At 46.7% G+C, this 20,466-nt stretch overlaps 1 protein-coding gene and 1 long non-coding RNA gene across 2 annotated transcripts in view; one reads left to right on the forward strand and one right to left on the reverse strand.

Moving 5' to 3' along the window:
- Nucleotides 1-6,449: 6,449 nt before the first annotated feature.
- On the reverse strand, nt 6,450-10,108 carry LBX1 (ladybird homeobox 1). Its single transcript, XM_033149822.1, has 2 exons — nt 9,073-10,108; nt 6,450-8,252 (listed from the first exon to the last, which is right to left on the reverse strand). Exons 1-2 carry the CDS (start codon nt 9,395-9,397, stop codon nt 7,765-7,767), a joined length of 813 nt encoding a protein of 270 aa, XP_033005713.1. The 5' UTR covers nt 9,398-10,108; the 3' UTR covers nt 6,450-7,764.
- A 62-nt stretch (nt 10,109-10,170) lies between these two features.
- The window catches only part of LOC117047073, a 66,030-nt gene continuing 55,734 nt past the window's right edge, over nt 10,171-20,466 (forward strand). The window contains exon 1 of the long non-coding RNA XR_004426660.1: nt 10,171-10,443. This is a non-coding gene — a long non-coding RNA (uncharacterized LOC117047073). The remainder of the gene's footprint in view (nt 10,444-20,466) is intronic.

Genomic DNA, 20,466 nt, shown 5'->3' on the forward strand with positions numbered 1-20,466 from the left:
GAGCCTTGGGGGCGGGGAGTGTGTTGCCCAACGCTTGTTTTGGAAACTTAAACATGACGTGTACTGTGGTCTGCAAAAAGCTTTCGCTACAAGACTCTGTACTGTTTTCTGTTTGATTTTGCTACAACAGACTAAGAGGACCCACCCTTCTGGAAATTGTTCCAAGCTGCCCAATAAATCCATGGCAGAGGCAGGATCCGAACTGTTGTCTCCCGCTGATTGAACCGGATTGACTAGACCAAAAACGCCGCCGTTCCAAGGCACGTGGCCCTTGCGTGCTTGGTTGACTTTTACCTGCCTGGTATATTTCCGTGCGGCCGGGGCGCCTCCCTCTCCAGACACAAAAGGCATTCCTGCGGAGGCGCACACTTGCCCCGCGCGTCCAAAGCACAAACAACCGAGCCCATCTATCAAAGAAGGAGAGAGAAGGCAAGGATTAAGGAGCCCTAAGTAACTTGATCCCCCCTCTCCATCTACTCTTGCTTCGGCAGCCCAAATAGCAACAGCAGGCACGCCAAATATCTCCATCTCAAAAAATGATACCTTTGATGTACTGAAACAGATGTAAAAGGTTACGCCGTGGAACCTGTGCATCTGCTTACAGGCATCAGCCATTAAGGGGAGAGGGGTCGGGGGTCAGATTATGTAACGATCCAAAGGAAGCATCCAATATTGGCCATGAGGACCCCTTTGAAAACGCGACCCTGGGGGTGTAAAAAAGTATGTGTGGCTCTACCCCACAAGCGTGGCGTGGTTTTCTAAGGACCGCTGAAGGTGTTCTCTAGGAGGGTCTTGGGATTGCGGGTGCTGGCAGTGTGGGGTGTGTGATAACATTGTCTTCCGTGAAGCTGTGTGCAAACGTTGGTGCGCAGGTCACATGCGTGATGGTGCGTAGGTACCGTAATAGGGGATTTATTGTGGGTGGGTATGTATGTATGTATGGTGACACTGTTTTCTAACGGTGCGGCTACAGCTATGTATTTCTGAAAGGGGGCGGGGGTTCTGAGAGAGATGCGCACTAAGTCCTACCACTTGGATATAATTTGTTGTATAATGCATGTATATAATGTTCGTTTGTAACAGTGGATGTATATACACACAAACGTGTACATATATGTGTGAGTGAGTGTGTGCGCCTATCTCGCACACATGCCTGCGGGCACAGCTATCAGCACAATCCCATTCAAATTCATCTGGAGGTATTTCCATAGGATTGCAGCCCTGCAGCGAATATCTAAATTATCTTAACTCCGAAGTACATTTGGAGTGGTGGGAACTTAAATATGCGTAGGAGTGCAACGTTTATACCTTTGCTACTGATCCAGCTACCTAGGTGTGAATTAAACAGCGTGTGATTTAGATAGGGTGTGTGTGTGTGTGTGTGTGTGTGTGCAACTACAACAGGAAAGACGAGAGATGCGACTTCAGCTTCAACCCCAGAATCCGAATGAGGGAAGGAGAAGAAGAAGAAAAAAAGCGCCTTCCCTTTCAACAGGGACTCATGCATCAAACTTCAATTTTCCGGACGATTGAATTAGTGATTTTTTTTTTCCTCCTGAACTAAAATACACTTAAGTCTTTGGGATTAATTACCACGTTCTGGTCTCTCAGACGGTAGTATTAGTTATCGTTGCCACGTCTGACATCAACCCTGACACCTCATAAAATAAGGAACTGAATTTCACTGACTCAACCGTCTCCCTCAGCCCCGCCAGAAGGGAGGGACGCGGGGAGAAGTGAGGGGGGTGGGTCCTCACTGTTACCTTTGGGAGCCCAATGCGAAGCCAACCGACAAAGGCGAGCCTTTAAGGCAGCAGGAGGCAAATTCGGGTCTTCCCTCGGCTCCCAAAGTGCAGGAAGGAGGGGGGTGAGGCTAAGGATGGTCCTAAATTAAGGCTGAGGTGTGTGTTTGTTTGTGTAAGGGAGGTGAGGGGCGGGGCGCTCCAGCGCATCTCCTCCCGCAAAAGAAAGGGAACGAGCCGAGCTGCAGTAGGATCAGATCTGCACATTTCCGGGGCCAGGAGGGGATTGGACAGTGTCAGCAAAACACGGGGGCGTTTCCGGCAAACATTTGTCGCCCCACGTGCGAGCGCACACACGAGCGAGTTTAAAGAACCAGGCAAAATGTTGGTGATGGCGGAAGAATAATTATGGGAAGGCACGCGATTCTCATAGGTTATGGAAAGGGGTCAGAATAAAATTGGGGTTGGGGTCCGCCTGGAGGGTTTCTTTGTTTGATTATCTCTCCGGATGCGCCCGAAGCATGTGCGGATTCGCACCCAGCACCGCTGCCCCGTCCCCCACACTCCCACCAAGGCAGGAGGGCGAACCCGGCGCCAGCTCGCAAAAGCGCACCTGCTGGTGACGAACAACACCCAACGCGGATTCCGTTGGCTAAACACGCGCTCCCAACACGGAATCGGGAGCTAATCTAGCGCGTCCTACAAGCGCAAATGACCCCCCAGCCTGCCGCTTCGCTGAGCGGCGGGACGCGAGGGGGAATGCGCGGGTCCAGATGACACTCGCACGGCAGGCCTCTGTCCCGCCTCGCTCCCCCAGGACTCGGGACAGGACAGGACAGCGCCCCTAAAATAAGAAATTCGGGGTGGGGGAATTGACATGACAAACAGACAGCTAGAGGGAGACTAGCTCAGCCCCAGCGGTCTGGAAACTTCAGATAAATTACAGTAGGATCAATGACATAGGGATAACAGGGGGGCGATAAAGGGGGAGGGAATTAAGGAGGGAGGGAGGTCCCAGCAACACAGTTGCGCCCCTCCGGAATTAATTTTTTGACAGGCTTATTTTTCCTGCAAATAATAGTTGCTCCTGGCTATGCAACATTGCATAGGAAGTAGAGTTGCGTATAACTTTAAGGATTCAGTCGTTTGCACCGTCGCGTAGCTAGCAAGTCCTCCTTTGAACAAAGTCGGGCTAAGTTAGTTCTGACTGAAGACACAAAGGAGCCAGCTTGCAAGATTGCAGCGCTAGGCAGACACTTGGAAGGTTTAGGGTCCTGGTGTCAGAGTTGCTTGATTTCAAATACTTTATTCCATGGAGAGGTACCATCTTTGGGGCTCAAAAAAAGCACCCCCGCCCTAATTATTCAGAAGTCTGCCCAACTTACCCGATTGGGGCTTACTCCCTAGTAATCGCCCAAATGGATCCAGCCTACAACTCACCGCTCCCTCCGCCCCCACGACGGAGTCTCTCATTTCTGAGAATCTCCTGTTAGAAGAAGAGGAAGACATTGTGTGTCTCTGCAAATCCAAGACTGCCAAGTTTTCTTCGTGCTAATAGTGAAACTAGGCTTCCGCTCTTCTTAATCAGAGAGATACCTATTCCGTTAGACGTGTACAAATTCTTTCTAAAAGCAGACATCCATTAAAATATGACAGGGTTTTGTTTTAGATTTTTTAAAAATGCCGGATCGCCCCGCCGCTCTTCTCCCCCCCCCCACTCCCCACCGCCCTCTTTCCCCGCCGTCCCTCTTTTGGCGAGAGATAAAAGTCTCCCTTGCTCGGGGCTTTTGTGTCGAGTGGTGATTTCATCAAATGTCCACTCAGCTTTGGCACGTCTGGGTGTCAAGATGTCTCTTGTTTCGCCTGGAACACCCCTTTCCACAAAACTCCGTCTGTCTCGGAAAATATACAACCTATCAAGCTCCAAGTTGGGGCTACCGGAGAGAAAGAGAGATACAATATACCCTGAGAAGGAAACATGTATCGCTTTTGTCTGGTTATAATTTTTCCTCCCGGTTTGCGGGGTTAAGTCTCAAGAGTAACAACTGCGAGGAGACAAGAGAGAGCAGGCAGGGCTCCTTACACCGAAGGGCCACGACGACCGGTTTCATCAGAAGTGGCATCGATTCAAATTCGGCATGTATTTAACCATCGTGTCCCCCCATCATCATTATTTTTTTAATCAGCCCTTTCCATTAAAAGCAGAACGCGGGGTGGAAAATACCATATAGCAAGAAGATCAATCCCTTGCTCTAACCGCCTGAGCTCTGAAAAGTCTTATTCCATCTAAGCTGGAAGAACAGTCTGAAAACCAGGAAGCTTTAAAGACCCATTCGCGAGAAAAGAATGTAGAGCCTCTCTAGACCCCTAACCTGGTCAGGCGGGAATCTGTCCCCCACTGGACGCGGTGGGGCTTCCGGGGGATCGTGTGTCGCGTTTTGAAAGGTTGTTGACAAACCGAGCAAAGCGATCTGCAGTCAACAATCGGCCCCGTCTTTTCTGGCCAAATTAACATGCTGCAAGAAAGGGGAGGAAAAAAAAAACACCCCAAGCTAAAGAAAGCAGCTCTGGCTTGTAATGCCACGTGTGGCAAACTTGTGTGGTGCTTCTCTGGCTCCATCCATCTCTTGCGTTTGAACACTGGAGTCAATAGCTCACAAGTCCAAATGAACTCCGGTGTTATCCTACCCTCTCCCCAACCCCACACCTCCTCTCTCTCTCTCTCTCTCTCTCTCTCTCTCTCTCTCTCTCTCTCTCTCTCCCCCCCCCTTCAGCCCTCAATCTCTCTATTTGAAAACAAAACAAAAACACATTTCCTTGCTTACATTGACTTGCATCGGTTTTTGCAGCCTCATTAAATCTATTCGAAGACAAAAGGATAAAAAGCTTGGGAGGTGGGGCGGGGGGGGGGAGAGAGAGAGAGAAGAGAGAAAGAGAATCCAGAGGGGGAGGGGAGGGTAAGAGCAAATAAAGAAAACAAATAAAGCCCTTTAACTAGATCTTCACATAAATGTCACAGTTTCTCAGCCTTTTACGATTTGCCTGCTTAGCATAAAAACACTTAAGGACAAGATTGAAGGCTTTGCGTGATATCTGGACAGAAGTCAAACAAATCCATTGCAAACAGACCCCCTCATCCCCCTTTAAAGGGAAAAAGGGGGTGGGTGGGTGGGTGGGAGACAAGTGCTCTCCCAAATAATACTAAAGAAAGTGCCTTTCATTGTAATTCATAGACTTGTTCCAAATGCCAAGAGAGAAAGGAGAAGAATGGGCGCCCCGTCTAAAGGCGCAGATGCCCCAGCGCAGGGGAGGAGGGGGCGGTGGAAGTGGGGGGGGCGGAGGGAGGAAAGGGAGCTCCACTCCCATTATTGTGGAGTTAAACAGTGGAAGGGAGGGTTAACCTAATCCATCAAATTGTCTGGAAATTGTGAGGAAAATTCAAAAACCATATGGTCTCCAAGCGGTTCGGTCCTTTTTGCGACGGAGGCGCACGCTTGTTTCAGCATGGCGAGCCGCAGGAGGCAGAGCATGCTCCATTGTCGCTTGTCACTTCACAGAAGAGGCCTCATTTGTCCCCAGTTTTCATGCTTTACGCTAAAAATTACAACGCCATCCATTTTCAAAGAGGAGAAAGATTGATTTCGCCTCGGAGAAACTGGCCCCCCCAAAACGCTCTTCTCTCTCCCCCCCTCCAAGCCACGCTGTCCCCCCTCTCGTCACCGGAACCCAGTTCCTTCTTCTCCCAACCCCACCTCCCCCCCCCCACACTCTTTTAACTAGGCCGCTATGTACACCAGATTTGTGCTTCTCACATAAATTTTACCAAGAATAGGGAAACACCACGTTGGTGGGTCAAAAAGGCAGAGCGCGGTATTTGGGGGGAAAGGGAGATACACGTTTAGAAAGACATAAAGGGGAGCTGTAAATTAAATTAGCATTTGGTACATACGCGATAGTAAAGAAAGCAAAATTTACCTGAAGGTGGGTTTTGTTTTTTGTTTGTTTTTGGCAGCTCTGCACACACACACAAAAATAACCCCAATTTTCTCTCTTCCCTTTGCAGTCCCCGCCCGCGCCCCCTTAAAACAAGCGATTCTAATATGTTACTTTAATAGTCTTTATGAACACTGGACGATTCCGCCATGATTTAGGGATAGTTCTCTATTATTGTGGGGGTTTTTTAAAAATGTTGTTAGATGCAAACTGAGGGAAGGGTTCTTATTTATGTGTGCTATGTATGAAATCCGTAAATATACAAAACACGGATGTATTGCTGCTTAACCGTGTTTTCTATATAGACTATATTCTGGAATGAAAGTGTATGGTGTATGTGTGGACACACACACACACACACACACACACACACACACACACGGCTTTATAAGCCATTATTTTTATATCCACGGATGCTTCTGGATTTGGTGACTTACTCGCCTCACCAGCCTTGTTACTTTAAGATAACGCCCCTACCCAAAAAAGAAATACAGTTTCAGCTCTAAGTAGATTTCTACGTGTAGCTTGTATGAAATGCAGATTTCCTGCTGTCATTTCATCCACCTCAAAATGCTGGCAACTTAGTGACACCCAAAGCTGAAACACATTTGTATCACCCCCAAAGTGACGAAAGGAACATTATATATATATAACAACGGATAAAAGGGATATCTAAAGACTTTAATTCCCAAAGAAAACCTTAAAAAGTGTATATTAAAATTGTAAAGGTTTTATTGTGTCGGAAAAAGACTTGTCTGTACAACTCTGAGAGACAAGATATAAAGCAACATCGTCCCTGTTGTAACTTAAATAAGCAGGCCTTAAAAAATTATTTTTACAGATCAAAGAAAAACATTTCAAACCTGTACAATTGTATTTATAGCGTTAATATTCCCATCTGTTGATGGCTGGATCTGTTCTTCATTATTGTTGATATTATCATTTTGAGCAGCGGTATTAGTCTTATTATTTCGGTAGCATGCAAAAGAATTCTAAAAAAGAGTAAAAAATAAGTCTAGATTCTTTTCTTAAAACTACCTTCATATAAAAATACGAAAGGTAGCTTTCCTTTTTCCCTTTTTAATAAAAGCACAACAATAGCAGTAAATGGTAAAAATAGCTTTTAATTGGTAAAACGAGGCAGAAATCTCATTGGAGACCAAGTCCTAGGTGCTGGGGGTGGGAAAGAAAGTATATATTTTAAACTTGCGATAGAACCCAAACCCCCACGATATCCCAGAAAGAAAAAAATAATAATTGAGAATTAAACAACCAAACAAAAAAGCCAAAGAAAAGTGGGTGGGGAAGAATCGTGCATATAGGGAGCATGCAAGCAAAGGGAACCACGGTTTAACTTAATTCTCACATAAAGTGAATTTTGAAAACCTTTCAAAAAAACCGTCTAACCAAGCATCAAAGAGGTGGCATTTACTCCAAGGTTAAGAGTTATTTTATAAACAACAAAAAGTATATCGTTATTATTATTCTTTTTTTAAAAAAGGCAAACCCTAAAAAAAAGAAAATACCCAATAGATATGCTTAAATATTTATACAGAAGCTATCCATAATTGCACCGTTCCAAAAAAAAAAAAGTGATAGCTACCTGGTTTGGCAGCCGTTGGGATATTGTTTCCTACTTTAATAATAATAATTAACAATAATTGTGATTCTTTCATATTGCTTATTGCTTTTGTTGAAAAGAAACCGCCTTTACTGAGTCGCCAAGGAAGCTGATTTGCAGTTCCCCCTAAAGTCCGGCGTGGGTTTTGTTTTTGTTTTTTGTTCTGTTCTGTTTATTTTTTATTTTTATCCCCGGGTGATGAGGAGGGCGCAGGAGCGGACACTTTTTCTCCTTGTGTCTTGGTGGAAGGGAGCGCGAGGAGAAGGAAGGCGGGGAGGAAGAGATTTGTCAATTTCTTCGTTTGTTTTTGTTTGCGGGGCAAAAGAAGGGCGGGAGAGAAGAGGGGGAGGAAGAGGAGGAGGAGGAGGAGGAGGAAGAAGAAGAAGAAGCAACCACCACCACCACCCCTCAGTCATCCACGTCAATTTCCACGTCTTCGTCTTCCGAGCAGTCCTTGCTGCTGCCCGGCTGGTCCGTGAGAGGAGAGCCGGGGGAGAGCTGGAGGTGGCTGTTGCTGCCTTCCAGTCCATGTTTGGGGAGGGCAGGCGAAAGGGAGCGCGACTTCGCTCTCCCTTCGGGGGTCGACTCCAGCTCGGCAATGGCTACCAGATCCACCTGGGTGCTGGGTCCCAGTTTCTTGGCAGACTCCACGTCTGCTTTCATCTCTTCCAGGTCCCGCTTGAGCTTGGCCCTGCGATTCTGAAACCACGTTATCACCTGCGCATTGGTCAAGCCCAGCTGCTGCGCTATCTGGTCTCGGTCCGCGGGGGACAAGTATTTCTGGTACAAAAAACGCTTTTCCAGTTCGTAGATTTGGTGGTTTGTAAAGGCCGTCCTAGACTTCCTCCTTTTCTTGGGGGTCTGCCTCTGGCCAAATATAGTCATCCCATCCCTTCCTGAAAATAGGCAGAATAAGGCTTTTCAGTCTCATCACGCTCACCCCCCACACAGGCAGCCCAACGAGACTTATCCAGTCTCTCTCTCTCTTTCTCGCTTGCTCTCTCCCAGGCCACAAAGCGATAGGAAGCCATCCGGCACCCCCCAAAACACCAGCAGGCCCCTCTTGCCATCTTCCTCCTCCCCTCTCCTTACTCTGGGGTTCCCTTAACTGCATTGGAAGAAGGGAATTTAAAAGCAAAACAAACCACCGATTCAGCCAGGAGAACTCTCCAATCCCACCCCGGAAGAAGGAAAGTAGGCCTCTACTATTCCCCCCAGCATCTTAATGGCCATGGGGACTTGATGGAGGCCGGAGGGAAGAAGGATAATTTGGGCGGGCGGGTGGAGCGGGGAGCGGAAACCGACTGGGCGCACAAACCAGGCTGCAGTAGTCACACCGATTTCACGCGTGGGCTGCCTCCTCTCCAAAGACATAGTTTGCGCGTGGGGGAGGGGGGAGGGCAAGAAACCACAGAGCGTTTGCGGGATTCCTCTCAAAACAGCCCGGCGTGGCTGTGGGGGGCCAGAGATGGGGCTACCCCTTCTTGTCCAGACCAGAACCCGCATCTGTGGTCCTCCCTAAGCCCCCGCCGCGCCTCCATCCTCAAAGCGCCAAGCAGGTGAAGTTCTCCACCGATGCTCTCCACAAACGCGCCACCATCTCTCTCCCCTCAAAACACCCCCCCCCCCAGCTAGAAGGCAGGCAGGGAAAGGGGGCAGGCAGCTCGGCAGGCAGCAAGCCCCTGATCAGCCCGAGCTGCGGGCGGCGGGTCTTACCTTCGGCGGCTTGCAGGACGCTGACTTCGAGCCCCTTGAAGGTCTTGCTGGCCAGCTCCTCGAGGGCGCACAGAGGCGACGTTTGCGAGAGCAGCGCCCGACTGGAAAGGGGAAGGGCGGCCGGAGGGTGCTTCTCGGCGGCCGAGAGCAGGTGGGCAGTCCCGCAGATGGTGTAACTTCTCCGCACAGAGGGCTTGTTGAGGATGTCCTCGATGCTGAAGGGCGTCAGGGGCTTGTTGGAGTTGGCCGGCGGAGGCAAGTGGTCCAGCGGGCTTCTCCGGCGCTCCTCCACCGAGGCGGCTTTGCCGTCGTCTTTGGAAGTCATGCTTGGCGGGCGTCGGGGATTCCGGCTCCTTCCCCACCGCAGCACCCCCTGTGCCCCCTTCCTACTCTCGCTCTTTGCCTGAAATGACCTCCCTCGCTTTTCTGCAGTCGCCAACGCAGAGCAACCGATAAGGAGGCGGGGAGCCAAAAAAGAAACCGAGGAAAAAATTTAAAACAGAACACCCCCCTCCAAAAAGACTCCCCGAAACTTCAGGTCCTCAACTCCACCAGGAGGCAGGTCTGCTGGCCCTGGAGAGAGAAGAGGGAGGACGGGGCCAAGGAGGGCGGTGGGAAGCCGTCCTTGGACGGCCAGGCAGGGTCCGCAGTCCTGGCTGGGAAAGAGGTGGCCGAGGCGCTCCTGTCCCACTTTATTTCTCTCGCCTCTCGCTTCTCTTCCCAGCTGCTATTTTAGGAGACACCCCCCAAATCGTCCCAGATCTGTCTTTCGCCCCCCCAGCTCGCCCTCTTCCCCCAGCGAAATCCGGAGGGGGGGCTCCTCCAGAGCGAGGGGAGAGCGAGAGGCGCCGGAGAGCCTCTTTTCCTCGGGCTGGGGGGAGAAAAAAAGACGGCGAGAGGCAGAGGCGAGGTAATTGACTCTTGCTAACAAGTTATTGTTGATTGGGAGGCGATCCCTTCGCCTCAATGACACTTTTCGCCCCCTCTCGCTCTGCCTGTCTCTTTCTAGCTCCCTCTCTCAAGTCTGGCCAATGCAGGCTCTTGCAACTTGGTTAGGCCATTAATTGGGAGGCGGATGGTAGGTGGAGCCCACTTGAATTATAATGTCGAAATACACTTGTCATATTCTGTCCCCACTATTTGCTTGGACGTATGTATTTTAAAATTACATTACAGCCAGGCTTTATTGCATCAGGATAATACAGTGTGCTTGGAGGAAAAATTAAATAACCCCTCCAAAATCCCATCAATAGTTCCTTTCCAGATTCCCCCCTCCCGACTTCGATTATGATTATGATTAATCTTTTTTTTCTTTTTTCTTTTTTAAATATTATTTCTAACCAGAGGCAGAAGGAACGAACAGATCACCAGGTAAGGGAAATCTTTCGTTCAAAAGCTTATTCTAATCTTTTATGTGTTTTTTCCTTCGCTTTTTTCCCCTCCCACCCCAAAATAATATGCACTTTATTTTTCGAAGTTGTAATTCCGTACCTTTAATTCGGTACTTAAATGGTTGTGGCTGATGTCTTAAAAAATAAATAAATACCCGCCTGGTTAGCAGGCGGCAAACACCTATGACATAAACTTTTTGTACTGCTTTTTCTTTCCTTTCAGCATGCTTTGGAAGAAATAATTATTATGTGTTATCTATTTATCTACAGGGGGAAGCAAAGCGTCTCTGCCTTTGCGAGCGCTGTTGTACTAATTCTATAACCATTTATGTCAGGTTATTGTTTTTCCAAAAAATAAAATAAAGAAAATACGGACATATTGTTTGATGTATTGGTGTAGGAGTTTTCACCTTGATCCAAGTAACATGGCGACCTCCTGCCTTTGAGATCAGGATAACCAAATACGCAGTAAGCTGTTGTTAGTTGCTGCTGAGACTAGTTTCTTTCCACTACAGTATTTGTAATATGGGTGATCTCATTGGCTCAAGCATATTATTATTATTATTATTATTATTATTATTATTATTATTATTATTATTATTATTATTATTATTATATCATCATCATCATCATCATCATCATCATCATCTCTACATGTCAGAGAAGGTGGTGCGATCACAGAGCTGTGCATAGACTTTCGGTAAATATATCATCGCTGGTAATACCTAGAGGACAGCAGAGGGAGAGCGAACGAGAGCGCTCAGTCCCCCTATAGTTCTAGCTAAATCCTTCTCTGCTATAATTCAAGTGCAAAGGGCCACCAAAGACGGAAGGGATATATTTCATTTCCCGTAAAAAAACTCCAGATGATTCTGACAAGGAGGGTTCCCCCCCACACCCTCTCTTTTCTCCTCCCCACTTTTCCTAAACCACCCTCGTATGGCTTCACTCAAAAGCTGAGCAGAAATACGGCTCTTTGGTGGTGACGGTGCTGAAAGGCTTGGGGACCCGCGAGGTGTAGGCATTTCTTTCCCTCTGCTCCCCCTGCCCCAGAAAGGCTCCCTGAGTGACTGGGAGCAGGGCAGAGGGTCGCCGAGAATCTTTGAGGACCCTTGTCCTTGAGGAGGGTTTTTTTTGTTTGTTTTTTGTTTTAACCAGGGGGTGGTAGTAGTGGCGGTAAAGAAGAAACCATTTTGGTTCTCCCTCTGGAACGAGATGAAAACATTATTACAGCATCACGTTTCCGGTTATGATGATATTATTCGGCAGGCGATCTTGCAACATCCCCGTGCCCTTTATGAGATCTGTCGAGAGGAGCGAGCCCTTTTCAAGAGGGGGAAACGAGGGAAAGGAAGGCGGTGTGGGGAGGGTGGAGAGAGAGAGAGATGCAGCCTTCCGAAGGCCCTTTGTTTATAAACAGAGGAACCCTCCAGTTATTTCAGTGGAAACCAGTTACATAAACTAGGATCCTGATCCCTCCCTCCTTCTCACGCGCCCCTCCTCTGAAATCAGTGTAGCCAGGCTGGCTCTAGGCTCGGTTAAAGTCAAGTGTTGTTGTTGGTGGCGATGTGGAAATAGAGACGGGATGAGCTGGTGGAATAGAGTCTCCGCGAACTGGGGACGTGACTCTTCCGCCTGCATTTCCAGCGCTAGGAGCTCTTGTGAGCCTTTCCACAAATGATTACCTGGGATCACCGTCCCTCCCCTCCCACTGCCTCGCCCCCCCCCATATTCCTCTCATAGGCTCTAGTGAGAGGAAATAAACCGTTCCCCAATCCCCTCCCCTCTTATTTATTGTCTGTCCCCGAAACTTCATGTCTGTAAAGCTAAAATTCCATAAATCTCTCCGACGCCTCCCGTTACCAACACGAGCGAAAACCAGAGGCACCATATTTTAACGCCGCCGCTCCTATGGAGAAGGGAGTTCGGATCCCCGCTCTGTAGTCAACCACCGAAAGAGCAAATATTTAACTACTGCTATAAACCACGGTATCGTTCCAGGGGGAACAAAGAAACTGAACAAACACAAAATAAAAGAGGGTGTGAGAGAGGAAACAACCCCCCGCGTTTGCGGTGAAATCCAAAGGCTCGTGGGTAGAAAGAAGCAGTTAACGCGGATTAGTTTGCTTCGTTTAACCTCGCAAACAGAGCGGTTACAAAAGCGGCGAAAACGAGAAAGTTATTCGTCGCCGGGGTTGGGCTAGATGATCCTTTGGGTTCCCTTCCAGCTCTACAGATGTATGATCCTGTAGCTCGTTCCTGGCTGTGGACGAAGGTGCGGGAGTGTGTCGGGGACTCTGGGTACGAAACATGCTGCTGCCGTTATTCTGGATTAAGTATCGCAGTGTAAAGAGGGCCGTCTTAGATCCGTGGATAGTTCCCCCGCCCTGCGCACATAGACAGGATATGGGAAGGGGAGATTTAATGCCTTTCTCCACCCCCCCCCCCAACCTGAGCACTCGGGTCTTCTTTCAGACCACAGGGGAACCTCTGGAGACGGGGGACAGGCTCGCCTCACCCTCCACCTTGACTCCCATCCAGAGGTGCCTCCGTTTGTTTGTCCTCTGCGCGCATATGCTCGCAACAAACACCGAGAGAAAGTCAAAGGGCTTCTCTCCTTAAAGCGCCCTCCTTCCCCCTCTTTTTTTATTGCTCTCTGGGAGTCTCTTTATGCAGTGACCTATTTTTAAAGGCCTATATTGGGTTATTCATCATATCAAATACTGCGAGGAGATTAGGGGAGGGGAGAAATTACCCTGAATCTAAATCGTTAGGTTCCTGCCTTGGCTTTGCCGAGAGGGGTGGTTTCCTTTCTTTTGGCTTCCTGCTTTGATAAATGATTGGAGTCTCTCCATCACGAGACAGACAGAGAGAGAGAGAGAGAGAGAGAGAGAGAGAGAGAGAGAGAGAGAGAGAGAGAGAGAGAGAGAGAGAGAGGAGCAGAAGCTCGTTGTAATCGATGGCAGTTTCCTTTGGAACAAGTGTGCTTTGACACAGAGGTTCAGCGGGCATCTTTGAGCAGATCAAGAGATGCCTGCCGAGATTTGATCGGCCTGAGAGCTTTGAGGTAGGATGTCTCGGAAGCTCGTTTTTAAACCGAGACAACAATGGTGGGGTGTCGGGTGAGGTGCACCCATAAAACGTCGGTCCAGGCTTGTGTTCTCTCTCGGTGTGGACTGGAGTCACTTTTTGGGGGGGATGTATACTGAGCTCGCTGCAGCTCACCCCATTACAAAAGAAGAGGGCGTCGGGGGAGGCCTGTCCCTCCCAAGACAACCCGAGGAGACTCACATTCTCCCTCCCCCTGTACCTTAGAGGCGGCTGGAGCTGGTGCTGCGCCTTAATCACATCAGCTCAGTGGGCTAGAGACCTTTCACAACAGTCGCATCTAAGCAATTTACTTCAACTTAAGCGTGCTTAGGATCAGATCGGCCAATTGGCTTTGTCCCCTGCGTTTGAAATAAATAGATCAACTTTTTCTACACGCGCCCTTGGATACTGGTGGCCTGCCCTTAAAAGAAAACGACCCAGATAAATGAAAAAAAAGCAAACAAACGAATACATACTATTTCACTGACATAGACTCTTAAAAGATTTGCACACGTGTTTAGAATATTGCTTAATAAGCGTGCTTGCGTTTCCTTCTCGCGAGTCCTCTTTGCAAGGGCTCGCCACCACAGCTCGCCCATGCGCACGAAATGTGCGCACCGGTGAAGTCGCCTTGGAATAAGATTTAAAAGAGCAGTCACACGAAATAAAGTAGGTCCCGACTCTCCTCTCCCGGTGGATCTCCTCCACTGCTATCTGGGCAAGCAGTAATATTGACTGCGTCACTATATCAACGTCCTGCTACCAACCGAGCAAGGCACGGAATTTAAACACCCCCCCCCCTTTTAAAGTCCTGGAATTGTTTGGACTATACTTCCCCCCTCCCTCACTTACTCGTTTCCCAGCTCCATATTTGCCTTGAACCAGTGGTCAAAATGGTCAAGAAGGGACCTATCTGGAGAAATGGGGTGGGGTGGGTGAAGAAGAAGAAGAAGAAGATGATGATAAGAGCCTTGGTTAAGCAAACCAAAGGCCTAGCTACTCCAGTATCCGGTCAGCCAGGTCCCTCTGCGTCTCCCAGAGATAGGGCATTCGAGCAATAGCCCTCCCTCCATGTTGTCCCGCCCATCCTTTAGAATACTCAGAACTTAAGTTTAAATACTGGCGATATTGGGAGTTCCGGGAAAAGAAAAAGACATGCTGACCACTTCCGTCATTGATTTTAACTCCTTAATGTCTGAAGGGTGGGGTCGAGATCTTGCCGGGGCTAAGGAATCTCCTGTGTTCTTACAGGAGTCTCTTTTTGCTGGGAGGCGAAGCTGGTGCGTCCTGCAAAGAGAAGTGGTTGAAATGGGATGGGTGGGCTCTCTGGAGTTGCTGCAAGCTCCTGGTGTCCTGAGGTTTTGTTTATTAAAAGGCTTTGCGAACACAGCGTTCACGTTTGCTCTTTTAATCCGGAGTTCATTTAATCCGAAGTAAAGGCAAGCGAATAATCCTGAAACTACTGATGGGGATTTGGAAGTGTAAGAACGAGCTCTGAAAGTGTCGGAAGGGCCAGAGGTTGACAATTTAATGTTTAGTATCTTCCAACGCAACCTAGAGTCTCCTTCTATAACGCCAGCACCTGCCTTTGTGCCTGCAAGGGATTGTGGTATAAACAGAATATATATATATATATATATATATATATATATATATATATATATATATATATATATATATATATATATATATATATATATATATATATATATATATATATATATATATATATATATATATATATATATATATATATATATATATATATATATATATATATATATATATATATATATATATATATATATATATATATATATATATATATATATATATATATATATATATATATATATATATATATATATATATATATATATATATATATATATATATATATATATATATATATATATATATATATATATATATATATATATATATATATATATATATATATATATTAGCATGCGTTATGCTTAGAACTAAGCAAAAGAGAAACAGGAACAGCTAGATTCTAAAGAGATTGTGCATCAGAATTGAGGTAAAAACAAAATAAAAATTCTAGTTACAGGTAGGTAGCCATGTTGGTCTGCCATAGTAAAAAAAAAAATCCTTCCAGTAGCACCTTAGAGACCAACTAAGTTTGTTCTTCGTATGAGCTTTCATGTGCATGCTTAGACCAAACTTAGTTGGTCTCTAAGGTGCTACTGGAAGGATTATTATTTTTTTTACTATGGCAGACCAACATGGCTACCTACCTGTAACTAGAATTGAGGTAGTTTGTTCTGGAGTTTCCCCAAAAGTGGAATCAGTTGTTTAAAAAGGAGGGGTGGTGTACTTAAATAAATACGATATTAAATAGGATATACTTACTTTTAAAAGTAAGTATATTGGGACTGGGATGAATTTATAGATAGTTTTATACTATTAAATTACTGATTCTAAACAAGTATCACTAAAGCACCTTGGAAATGAGCTAACCTATGGCTACAATTTGCATCCCATTGAAGCCAATGGTAAAATATCCATTGATTGTAAAGTCCTGGATTGTAGTAACTGCCTCAGGGACACTATTTAAAGAGGCTATCGTATGCATACTTACTTGAGAGAAAACTTTGTAAACTCAGTGGGAATGTGTTTACAGCCATACCAAGAACAATGTATTGGAGATAACTTCTATTGAAATCAATAGGACTTCAAAATAAGAGATGGAATTAGAGATGTGAATTCTCTTCCTTCCTCTTTAAGCCAAAGACAAAATTCCAGTGAATAATAGATCAGAACCTCAATACTTTCTTGCAGTTTGTTGTTCAGTCGTTCAGTCGTGTCCGACTCTTCGTGACCCCATGGACCAGAGCACGCCAGGCACGCCTATCCTTCACTGCCTCTCGCAGTTTGGCCAAACTCATGTTAGTAGCTTCGAGAACACTGTCCAACCATCTCATCCTCTGTCATCCCCTTCTCCTTGTCCCCTCCATCTTTCCCAACATCTTTCCAGGGAGTCTTTCTTGCAGTACTGACCATTAAAGATAAGAGAGAGGAAACCAGCCAACAGGAATCAAGAAGAGTAGAATCAATTAGGTGCAAAATAGAAGGTGTCCAAAGAGCTGGGAGCTCAAGGCATTTCGAGCATATGGGGGGGGGGCGATTTTGATTCAAGGAAACCCAAGAAGCATATTGTGTGTTGACCAGGGAATGTCTCATTTCTCTGTTCTATCACTTTTGTAGGAATACATCTTGAAATCCAGGATGTAATGGCCTGAGTATCTTTCTGTCTGACTTTCCTGGTCCTGATGTGGAAGGAAGCTCTTCTTGTTTCTAACAGTTTCATTTGGCTGGGGGTTGATGGTTGAAATGCTAATAATTATAATTATACCCCACTCATCTGACTGGGTTGCCCTAGCCCAGGCTTCCTCAAACTCAGCCCTCCAGATGTTTTTGGCCTAAAACTCCCATGATCCCTAGCTAGCAGGACCAGTGGTCAGGGATGATGGGGACTGTAGTCTCAAAACATCTGGAGGGGGAAGTTTAAGGAAGCCTGCCCTAGCCACTCTAGGCAGCTTCCAAAAATTATAAAAGCATAATAGCACATCAAACATTAAAAGCTTCCCTAGACAGGGTTGCCTTCAGGTGTCTTCTAAAAGTTGTATAGTTATTTATCTCCTTGACATCTGATGGATGTCATGGTGGGTGCCACTACAGGGTGGGTGCCGCTACCAAAAAGACCCTCTGCCTGGTTCCTTGTAACATCATTTTTCTTACAGACAATGGTGCAGTTATGCAATTTTGGACTATAGAGTGAATGGTCATAAATGCTATCATCTCTTTAGATCATAGTAAACATTTGTTTTCACATGCTTCAAAATGTGGCCAGTCCTGCTGCAAAGTCCCTCTGACTCATTCTGCTGATTTGCATCCTTGACTTTTGCCCACAAAGTTCTTTTCTGAGTGCACCAGGGCCTACAGCAAGGCTGGGGGAACTGGTGGCCCTCCAGAAGCTTCAGGGCTGCAAGTCCCACTGTCCCTGACCACTGGCCATGCTGGCTGGGGTTGATGAGAGTTCAACAACAGCTGGAGGGTCACAGATTCCCCAGCCCTGGCCTAGAGGTCAATTGATTCACCACAAATGACAGGTCAAGGTCACAACCACCAAGAATCAGAAGCACCCTGCATTTAACACTCCAATGACCTAAATGAGTCATGACAATAATGAGTGTGCTATCCATGACATCCCATCCCAAAGAAGGTTTCCATCTGTGTACAGCTTTTGAGATCAGGTCACTCTTTATGATACAAAGAAAGTGAGATAAACCCCAAGAAAGCAGGACAAAACAGCTGAAAAGTGGGAGGAAAACTGAGGCTAGGTGGGAGGGAAGAACAAGCCATGTTCCCAACAGAGCAGCAGGGCTATGAAGGCAAGCTTATAGGTAGGGTTTTGCTGTTTGTGTAGCAAATTATGATTGTTGTGGATTCCATACAGAGCATCCAGTGGAACCTCTAAGAAATCTGAGCATTATGGAAAGCAACAATTTCAAGGCCTCAAAACTAACTTACTAAATACTGACACTAATGTAACCTCCCTTACTTACAAACACATTTAAAAACACGTGTTCTTTAAATACATGGTGTGTCCTGAGCAGTTCCCAGTAGCCACTTGGAATTTGGATGGATTCAGCTCCATTTTTAAATGCCATTCCAAATTGCTGATTTTCAGAAACCCCTCTAATGATGTCAGGTATAAGAAGAGTAAGTCTTTGATGGCATTGATACCAAATGGGTTGGAGATACCATGGTCCTCTCTGGACTGGCTGTGGTTCACCAAGCCCTACTGGGTAGTTTAAAGTACCTGGATCCAAATCTCAGTTCTCCTCCATTGACTTCAATGGGGCATGCTCAGATTAAATGTATGAATTTCCTTTGTAACTGGACCATAGATTAGGTTGACAACTATAAGTCATCTGAATTTAAGGAGCCTGAGGAACTGACTTCTCCCCCACCCACTGCCTTCTTCTGCAGAACAGATTATTTTCCTTGAACTGAAGCTAACAAGCAGTTAGCCCTCAAAGTTATGTTTGTTTTGCTTTGTATTCCCAAGATCTTTCTCTTGAAGGGAGTCAATGACATGTTATTTCAGCTCTTAGTAACCATGCAAGAACCCGGACTGGGTCAGAGCGGGAAGGAGGAAGAAAGATTCCATTTATTTTCAAAGGTGTGACAAAATTTTACCTTGATCTTCCCCATCTCCGATCCTGGGCCACTGTCTGTCAATTCATGTATCCAAGAGGCTAAGTTAATGTTGTGGGCTGTCTGCCTGGACGTTGCATCTCGTTCCGTTGTATTTCAGGACTGATAAAGGGACACTTCGTCTTGGCTGACCTCTGCTAACTTTTGTCCAGGGAAGTGCCACCTGTCACAGAAATATAATTAAAGTCGAAGGCATAAATCATCCAAGTGTTGATCACCAAAGTGACTGCGTACAAGTGACACCTCCTTTTCCCGGCATAGCTGATCCCTGCCTGTCTCTCAGTTAGTTATGTCTGCCTCGTTGAGCCAGCCAAACATGTTTTGACTTCTCATGAGGACAGCGCGGAGACAAGCGGCAATATCAAACCTTTAGAAGCGCAGATCCCTGTCCTGTGTTTTCCCGAAAGGGCAGCCGGTCCCGGAAGGAGACAAATAACAGGCAGAGAGAAGGCAGAGCCACGAGGAAGAGGCGTGGGGGAGAGAAAGAGCACCTCGATGTCATTCCCCACTAGCCTGTCTCAGCTTCCTCAGGAATTAAGTCTCCGTGGCTAAAGCACGTGACCACGATCTACCAAGGAAGAGGTGTTTTTGACCATGCGCAGAATGCCTCCCACTCGCCACTGGGTAACCAAGCCTTTCCCAAAGGGGATCAGGGCCAAAGCGTCCAGGTCAGAAGGCGTCGCCTCCAGGGAGGTTCAGGTCCTGACATTTCTCTTTCTACAAATGCAATATGGTATATTCTAGAATGTGACTGTGTACTGATACACTGTATTGTGTGCGTTTAAACTCACTGACTTTCTGAAATTTTTACTCATCTTTGTGAACTCTTCCCTGCCTCTTCAGAAACCAAGGGATGGAAGTAATCTAAATGTTGTTGTTGTTGTTTAGTCGTTTTGTCGTGTCCGACTCTTCGTGACCCCATTGACCAGAGCACGCCAGGCACTCCTGTCTTCCACTGCCTCTCGCAGTTTGGTCAGACTCATGTACTTAGCTTCGAGAACACTGTCCAACCATCTCATCCTCTGTCGTCCCCTTCTCCTTGTGCCCTCCATCTTTCCCAACATCAGGGTCTTTTCCAGGGAGTCTTCTCTTCTCATGAGGTGGCCAAAGTATTGGAGCCTCAGCTTCAGGATCTGTCCTTCCAGTGAGCACTCAGGGCTGATTTCCTTAAGAATGGATAGGTTTAATCTAATAATCACTTCATTATTTACCTCTCTTCCGCCCATCAATTGATCAACTATCTTTTCCTGTCTCATCTTATCCATCTCCTCTGCGTTTTCCCACTCAACAGTCATTCCTGTTAATAAACAAACTGGGTTCTTGTGCACCAAACCTTATGCAGCATTAAATCTGTTGGTCTTGAATGTGCCACAGAAGTGGGTTGGGGTGTGTGTGTGTGTGTGTGTGTGTGATTGACTTCTTCTAGGGAAGGTAGCCAGGTGTTTTGGACTCCAGCTTCCATCGTCCCCAGCCAACATGGCCAATGGTCAGGGACGAGTGGCGTTTTAGTGCAACACTTCTGAAGTGTTGGCTGTCTCTGGAGGTTCATTTTCGGAGGAAACGCAGATATAACCTTCTAAACGAGCTCGGTCAGTGGAGCTGCTCAGTGAGTTACCATACAATGGAGTAGGCCAAATACCTTCCCTGAATAAGATGGTGGTGATTG

This window comes from Lacerta agilis, chromosome 5 (assembly GCF_009819535.1).
Source record: "Lacerta agilis isolate rLacAgi1 chromosome 5, rLacAgi1.pri, whole genome shotgun sequence".
Classification (NCBI taxonomy): Eukaryota; Metazoa; Chordata; class Lepidosauria; order Squamata; family Lacertidae; genus Lacerta; species Lacerta agilis.